This window comes from Gadus morhua, chromosome 12 (assembly GCF_902167405.1).
Source record: "Gadus morhua chromosome 12, gadMor3.0, whole genome shotgun sequence".
In the NCBI taxonomy this organism is placed as follows: Eukaryota; Metazoa; Chordata; class Actinopteri; order Gadiformes; family Gadidae; genus Gadus; species Gadus morhua.
Window position 1 is genome coordinate 28,027,507 of NC_044059.1, and position 8,547 is coordinate 28,036,053.

At 46.6% G+C, this 8,547-nt stretch overlaps 1 protein-coding gene across 1 annotated transcript; it reads right to left on the bottom strand.

The window, feature by feature from the left end:
• Window positions 1-1,816: 1,816 nt before the first annotated feature.
• On the bottom strand, window positions 1,817-6,836 carry amh (anti-Mullerian hormone). Its single transcript, XM_030373154.1, has 3 exons — window positions 3,460-6,836; window positions 2,809-3,228; window positions 1,817-2,530 (listed from the first exon to the last, which is right to left on the bottom strand). Exons 1-3 carry the CDS (start codon window positions 3,596-3,598, stop codon window positions 2,127-2,129), a joined length of 963 nt encoding a protein of 320 aa, XP_030229014.1. The 5' UTR covers window positions 3,599-6,836; the 3' UTR covers window positions 1,817-2,126.
• Between the last annotated feature and the right edge of the window lie 1,711 nt (window positions 6,837-8,547).

Genomic DNA, 8,547 nt, shown 5'->3' on the forward strand with positions numbered 1-8,547 from the left:
ATGCTCTGTGTGTACCGGTATGCGATCACATGTGAAATGCAACACAACACACAGTCATATTATTATCTGTGCATGGAGTTGCTAAATAAATTGTGTGCACAGTATATCCTATATCTGGTCTCAGCAGCCGTGGTAAAACCCAAAACACGAGCGTTAACAGTAGCTGCGGCCGCCATGTTTCTTTCCAACAGCCGTCATCTGCGCCTGCCCGTCAACCTGTCACAGCGCGTGGTGCGCTGAGTTCGAGCCCTTTTAGTTATACGGTCAAAACATGAGCGCAAATGTTCAACATTGGTAAGATCCTTCCTTTTATTTCAGAATACATGTGTAGGCTACTTTAAGTTTTCTTTGTCGGATTTTTCAATATTTTCAAAGTACACCTGCCAATGCAATGCATGAGGCAAGTTGTTATTAAAATAGAGACGCAACTGCATTGAGTGTGTGTGTGTGTGTGTGTGTGTGTGTGTGTGTGTGTGTGTGTGTGTGTGTGTGTGTGTGTGTGTGTGTGTGTGTGTGTGTGTGTGTGTGTGTGTGTGTGTGTGTGTGTGTGTGTGTGTGTGTGTGTGTGTGCAATGTGCATATCTTTATTGAATTATTGAAGCTAAACCCAAATCCTCACCCTAGAATAAACCAGAAGCAAGTTGGAAGAAAGTAGTTTAAAGTCACCAAAAGTAAGTAACGCGTGCTTACTGTTATCATAACATGATATGACAGATTTGTTTTGCAACGAAGCTGACAGTCCATCTGTCCTTAGTGTCTTATGAGCGGATCCTGTCCATCGAAAGTCTGAACGACGTCGCTAATCCATGGAAGGGTTTCACCATGAACCGCTGCATAGCGGTGGCGCTGCTCGTGGTGTTGGTGAGCTCCAGTATGAATGAACTACACGGTGAGTTATTCTTTCATCCAGAGAATGCGCCATGTAGGCTGTGAAAGGCATTGAGGAAATTGTATAAATAGTATAGATTAACGTGTGTTTGCGTCTACATTTGTATTGCACATGTTGAATTTCACGGGAAGTAGGAGTGGTTGGTGGTGCAGGAACATCAGTGGCTTCAATATGCGTGTGACTGGGGGGGGGGGGGGGGGGGGGGAAACACTTGAGTGAATATTCGAGGTAATGAAACCATCCGATTCCTGGCATGTGTAAGGCATGCTATCTTAAACGGGTGGTGTCATGGCACCAGGTGTGGGCTAATCACACTCACACCGAGTGCTGGCGTGACATCACCCCTTTAATAAAAGCTGATTCTGATTTAAACTGAACTCTAAAACCCCCTTGATGTGCTTGTAGAAGCGGTGGATTACGTCTACGAGGAGACGTACCAGGGCGTCCTGTATGTAGGAGGTCTGGAAGGCTCCAAGGTATCCATACGGCACATGACAGCAGTCCCACACAGGTGAAGGAGCAGCGCTACAGAACATACCCAGCCTAAAGCGCTCCGTGTGTGTGTGTGTTTGTGACTCCAGGGGTCGTTGTGGTCCAGTGTTCTTGGCTGGTGGGGAACGGAGGAGGTCGGAGTGATACGACGGAGGAAACGACCAATCAGCGGGAGGGTCGTGTTGAGGCCCAGGACTAAAGAGTGATACGAACCGCCCTAGGGATTTCATTTATGGAGATATGTATTGGTTAGAGCAGAGGCTATGTATGTCATGGAATTAATAGGACCCACTGTATGTCACACTGGTGTTTATTAATATAAGCCATTAAATAGTGCTTTCACATGTGTTTTGTTTGTTTCTGGCTGTTGAAATACAGTTTATATAACTTTTTGTCAAATAAAGATATAATAGACACATGGTTGTCAAGCAAAGGGAAGAAAAAAAACGGGCTTTGTTTATTCTGAGTCACAAAATTGTACACAAGTTACAGCCAGAACAAATGTCAATATGTATATAAATGATAAAACGTGAAGACATTTAAAAAACGAATCAAGTACATCAAATATATATCAACGCAATGCCAGGTGCTGTATCGGTAAATACTCGGTATCGGCCGATGCTGAAGCTCAGAAATCGAAAATCGGGAAGGAAAAAATGGAATTGGAAAAAACATCTGTACGATCTATTTCAGTCAAACCGTGGAGGGGAATAATGTATTCCTTAACCACAGGCAAGGTGATTCTTCAGCGGCAGCCACATTCTTTGGCAAACATGTTTTCCTTGACGTGGCTGAGGGTGGTCCCGTCATCCATAAGTTCCACCACCCGCAGGGAATCGTAGGCCACCGGCACGCAGCACACGGAGCTGTCCAGCAAGGCGCCGCTCTGGATCTGGTCAAAGATCACGACGGCGTGGTTGGTCGGGTTGTGCAGGGGGAAGCTACAGACCCCGGTGCATTTTTTGATAGAGGCCCTGCAGGGCGACAACACATACGTTTCCAGTTGCATATAGTGTTCCTGCACCCTGCAGATGTTGCTCTCGCTGGCCTGACCGGCTCTGGCGGCTCGCAGGCCTCTCTGGATCTCGTAGGCCTGCGATACCGTCTGTAGGGCTAGCATCAGCAGGAAGGCTCTGTACTGGAGCTCTCCTGGAAGGGGAGGCAAGATAGGATGGAAACCTTAAGTCTACGCAGTGTCAATATCACTCACTCAAAGTCATTGCGGCGAGGTAATCGGAATAAATAGGATCCCGATACAGTAAAAGTATATGTAAGGATTAAGGGTTATTCCACATATACCAGTTACCAATACCAACAATGACTACATACATCTTTGAGCAATTTCTTTTTGTGTTTTTTGAGACAACGCGCGGACACCTCGCACTGACCAACGCTGCGGTATGAAGAGTAACCCCTGAAGGCTTCACCTGCTGGTCGCACCTCCCTGGGAAGCGCACTGAGAGCCTTGAGGCGCTCAAGGCTCCGAACGGCCTTCTGCTCCACCGCCACCTCCCCCATCAGCACCTCCACCTGCTGCTCCAGCGTCCCCAGCTTCCTCCGGAGCTCCTCCAGCAGGTCGGGCGGCAGGGCCAGCTCTCCCCCGCGGCCCAGCCGCCGCACCGAGCGGAGGGGCGGGAAGGAGAAGAAGGTGGGCGAGGAGGAGTTGAGCAGCCCCACCAGGAGCGTCTCGCTTGAGGCCGGCCCCAGGGCCAGGCTGGGCAGGGACTTCAGGGACGGCAGCTGCACCCTCAAGGAGACGGCCTCCCCGGGGGGCAGGGGGAAGACGTCGCCCAGGAAGGCCTGGAGCTCCCGCAGGAAGGAGAAGGCGTCCGAGGGCTTCTCTGCCCCTGGGAGGACCAAAGGAAAATGAGTGGTGGACAACGGTTAGAATTTGTAATAAATACACTCTCCTGAAGACACCGGGAGGGTGTAGGAAGGAAAGGCAGGAACCGTTTCTTTGTCACCCACAGGCAATGGATGGCGGGACAACATAGCAGAACAACAAAGTTACACACAAATGTCTTTCAACTATAAAAGTCTCTCCAGACTTCCGACTGCTTGTGTGGGCATAATCCGACCTGCAGATGGGGCGTCCACGTCCGTGTCTGGCCTCTGTCCGTCCGCCCCGGGTCTGTCTGGGGGCTGCTCGGGGAGACCCTCCCCACACCTCAGCAGGAGCCACGCCAGGCAGCAGCACGCACGCAGAACGGCCAACATGCTTAATAGATAGAGCTGCGACGTGTCTCTGGCTCTGCCCGAGTCCCTTGTTTTTTGGGCCAGGCTCAGGGGAAGTCTTCTTTATAAAGACACACACACACACACACGCCTTCTTATTGAAAAAAGCCCTGTCCTTGGATTGGACACCAACACCCTGGCGTGTTGCAGACTTCGGCGCTCTACGGTACCGTCTACCCATTAGAACAGCACATGCTCTCTAGGTTTATCTGCGATAAGAGCAGGGAATAAGGAAGGAGAAAAACATCGCAAGAGATGTTGTTGGAGGGACACCGAGCTCTCATCCCTCCAGCTAGCTAGACTCCGCTGAGCGGCGGTGAGAACAGCGTCCAGACCGAGGGATGATGGGAGGAATGGTTACACAGCGGCCACACTTTGAAACTGTGTTGACACTTTTCGTGGATCCCACGAAACAGGTTGATTCTATGGCTCAATGGCCAGCTTCATGTAAACTAGGTAACACATAGGTGATTAGTTGGTGACGAGTGAATACGTTTGCCAATGATTCAAATGGGGTCAGGATGAAATAGCATTTTGGTTTTAAAAATAAAAGAATCTTCTATACAACCGGGCATGGACCGACTTTCAGTTAAATTAGGATTTATGAACAATTACACAATTATATGTACAATGTTCAAATAAAACCTTGATCAAATCCTAGTTCATTGGATCCCATTTTTATTATACCATATTGATTGAAGTGCCACAAAGTATCTCATCCACAGTTGCATAGAGACCTCTCACAGCTGCTCCATTGTGTTCAGTCTACCAAGGCCTCCCGAATCTCAGTGGTGGAAGCCAAGAGATAAACTCAAGGCTTTGGCACAGAGTCGCATACATCTTGGGTAACCAATGGCACCCACTGTGTACACATTGCACAGCCCTGATCCACAATGTGGGAGGAAAAAAATATATGTTACAGGTTTACAATTGGTTTAGAAAAAACAATAATCTATCAACATTTACAAGTGTTGAAACGCATGCACACATAAAAATAGCTACCCAAATCAGGGTAATTAGGTTTAGCTATTTCTACACAAGGGATCCAAGTGATCCAATTCCCCAGGCTAGCCATGACTCAACCAAACATTTAATCATTGGTAGGCTCGTTTTTACCGGTTCCTCCCATGCTGTCATCACTTCAGTTATTACCTTCCTGCCTATTTGTCATCAACATGACGAGAAACCGTCAACAGGACCTTGTCATTCTCCCAGGCACGGCCCACCCCAAGGAGTGGAGACTGAGACAAGTAATTTATATCAAACCATTTTAATAATAATAATCATAAAAAGCAAAACAAAACATTTCAATTCGTCATTAGAACATCTTAAGATAAAAGCACCAACACCAACTAGCAAGAATATCTCCATGGAAACCCCCAGGGCGTTTTGGAACCTGGGTTTGCCTTTATTGCAGCTCAAGCCTGCCCTCCACTATACACACCTGTAGTAAAACCAACACTTACCCTACGTTAAGGACAGGCCACTATACACAGGTCACCTGTATTAAACCACTGCTCTTCCTACGTTAAGGACAGGCCTGGCCCCACTATACACAGGTCAGGTGTTCTGAAACGACAGCTTCTCCTACGTCAAGGACTGCATCAACTGAATCGCTCCATCTCTAATCCCACCCAGAGCTCTGGTCCTAAAGCGAGGCGTTTGGGACAGAAAAGGCCTTGGCTGAAGTGGCCTGATGTACGGGTCAGGGAGAACACGTTGTTTCGTCAAGGAGACGTAGCACGTGAGGTCAAAGGCGCTTTTTTTCGAAGGCCAATCGTCAGGTGACTGTGCGATGCTGGCTGAACGCCGGCTGGAGAGGCGCCAGACAGCCTCTCCACATGACCCCGCGACAGCAGCGTAATGCAGTCGTTTGGTGGGTTGCATTGTAGCATAATTTCAAGCAATCAAGAGTTCTTCCTGAGTGTAACCTTTGGCAGGATTCAAAATAACCAGCCACTTGTATTGCTGCAGCGCTCTCTCTCTCGTCACAAAGACGGAGAACAGAGCGGAGGATTTTACGCGCGTCGCGCTCGACCGAAGAGGCACCTCGGCGACAACTCCGCGTCGCTTTGCCTCTATATAGGAGGCGACGGCGAACAGGAACAGGGTTTAAAACAAAAGGAGTAAACCAAAAAGGAAGAAGCGCTCACGGCTAACAAAACAAACGTATTCTCTCTCGCACATACATCGCCCCAGCCGTTGAGATTGTACGAAGTTTGAGAGATGGAGCATCGGATAGTCACCAGACAAGCTGGGTTGAGCGTCACCAAACCATGCTCCTTTTGTAGCACACAGAAAACAGGAAAGGAGAACTTTCTCAATAGCTGCATGTTCCTTGTTTTAAGTGAAGGAGAGCACCGCGCTGTCAACACAAGTAGTATTCAAAGTCGATCAGCGTTTTGAGTCAAAACGTAAAAGCTTAATACAGAACAACAGAACTCGTATCAAACACCAGGTATAAGAAATATCTGAACAGTGTCAACAAGATCCTACAATTACAAAAGACCTCTCAGTGCTGGGAACTTAAGATCGGCTATGGGTTTTGAAAAATGATTTTTAGTTTATTTTTCTTTTTCAACTAGAAAAAGAACCCCCTCACAAACACATTGGTGTTCACAGATCAACCAAACCCGAGTCTAGAGGAAAGCACTACCAATCAAAAGCTTTGATTATCCTTTGGACCTATCATGACGTCTGTTGCTAAACTGAACGAAAACCTGCTTCCTCTCAACAGACTTTCTGTTAGACCCGTTTACTGTTTTCCAACTGAACCTCGGAAATCAGTAACAGGCGTGGGTTCAAAGTACAGGTTCACTATTCAAACCACCGTGATGACGTCACAGACCCGCTGTCACCAGACGTGGCCGCCGTCGAGCGAGGACCGGAAGTGGGCGATGAGGCTGAGGTTTCGTATTGTATGCACCAAAATAAAATTATTATTAAATGATACATTTATTATTTGGAAAAAAAGCACCATTTTCCTCCCGCACAATCTAATATGGTAAAAAGAAACATAAAATCCACGTTAAAACGCCTGGCATATTTCAAGATGATTCCACCACTAGATTCTGGTTAAAGGTTGGGTATGGAATTCTCTTTTTTGGCCATTTTTGAAAAAATATTTGAAATCGTTATCATAACCCACTTACAGTCACTGAGTTAGAAGTACTGACATGAAAATTAAACAAGTCAATCATCTGTGGAACGGGCAGGGCTCGAAAAACTCCAGCCAATGATTTCCAGACCCACCGAGTGGCATTGGACAGTAAGTACGTCAATCAAACGGTCGTACTGCACTCCCCCTCCCCCCGCGCGACCCCTTCGTGCACGTACTCAAAGCTCGTGACACAGAGCAAGCTTCTGTTTTTTGTTATCCTGCGGTAGCTACTGGAGCTAGCTAACTAGCTAATGGCTCGCTCTCGCGCATCTGTGTTCGCGCTCGTGCATGATTGCGCGTCCACGTACTTGGAATGGGTGGAGTCAGAGTCAGCGTTGAAGGAGAGCGGGTAGGACCATTTGAATATGTATTTTCAAAATCTGCTGGCGTTTCGCAAATCCCATACCCAACCTTTAAAGTCACACCATCGATGGTCAAACTAATGGGTATGTTAAGATGGTTATCTAATTTGGAGTGTACAGCAAATATTACGACCAGCCTTACCATAACTCTTATCTCCAATTCACTTATATATTCATATATGTATCTATATATATATATATATATTTATATATATATATCCATTATTTTTTAGAATGACAACAGACAAAAGGAGCCAACAATAACATATGTACAAAACAGTGTGTCGTGTTCATAAACCAAATATCTCGAGAACATAAAAACTATTTCGGGTGAAACGTGACAGTTGGTTTGAAAAAGGAAACGAGAGGGAATGCCACAGCCTTATACGGGCGTAACGGGACCTGGAGGAAGCTGCTGCAGGCGAGCTTTACCTAACCCTCACCCTCGTTGTCCAGTCCACAGTCTTGTTAGGGCGAGAGGAGACAGAACAGAGGAAATGCCACTAGTAGGTGGCATTTCAAAACAAAAGTCCCTGTATACAAGCAGCACCAAGTGTACTTATTTGTCTTAACTTACTTTAGATGTTTTCAATATTGAATAAATAAGTTCAGGCACAGTCTGGAGATAGCACCATTGTTTTTTTTTTCAGACTGTCAAGTAGACACTATTGCATTCTACTTTATCCATCCAATTTAGGATTGATAAAGGGGGGGGGGGGATGGGGGGGGAAATATACCAAAAAGACTGTCAGCATAAATATAATAATCTAAATTATACACAATTGTACAGTCTAATATTGAATCCCATTCACAGTACAAACACTGTTAGAAAAATAACTTAGAAAATTAAAAAGCCAAACAAAACAAAGTGTGACAACAGTCCAGTAGTACGGTAGTCCTTGTTGCTTTTGGATTCCCAGTGTGAGGATGTGGATTTGTGAGTGTGTGTGTGAGCGTGTTTGTGTGAGCGTGTTTTTGTGCGCGTGTCTGTTTGCGTGCGCGTGTCTGTGTGCGTGCGCGCGCCTGTGTATGCGTGCATGCCGGTTTGCTGCTCAACTGAACACATGAATAGTTAGAGTCCCAGAATGTTTGGCTAGAGTTGCAGGTTCGGCTCACGTTAAGAGTCCGGAAAGGGTTTTAGTTGGCGTCCGAGTGGATGGGGTCCCCTATTGATGGGCGAAGTCAACATGAGAATTTGTTCCCAAATTCTATCCTCATAGTGAGATGCGATTTCACACACTTTTTGTTTCACTGACCAATCAGGAGCCTGACTTGTGGGGATGAGGCATAGCGAGTGGGAGGGGCTTAACAGACCGATCAGTGATGTGATTGGACAATTCTGAAGGCTATCAAGGTCCACCTCAGGAATAGAAAATATTCTATTCAATTAGAAGAAGAGGATTAATTGA

What these genes read in the sequence shown, in the direction of transcription:
- amh (XM_030373154.1), bottom strand. Translation starts at nt 3,598, where the DNA reads ATGTTGGCCGTTCTGCGTGCGTGCTGCTGCCTGGCGTGGCTCCTGCTG. An exon ending in CGTGGACGCCCCATCTGCAG is followed by an intron (nt 3,229 to 3,459) that starts GTCGGATTATGC and finishes TGGTCCTCCCAG; the next exon opens with GGGCAGAGAAGCCCTCGGAC. An exon ending in CAGGGAGGTGCGACCAGCAG is followed by an intron (nt 2,531 to 2,808) that starts GTGAAGCCTTCA and finishes CTCCCCTTCCAG; the next exon opens with GAGAGCTCCAGTACAGAGCC.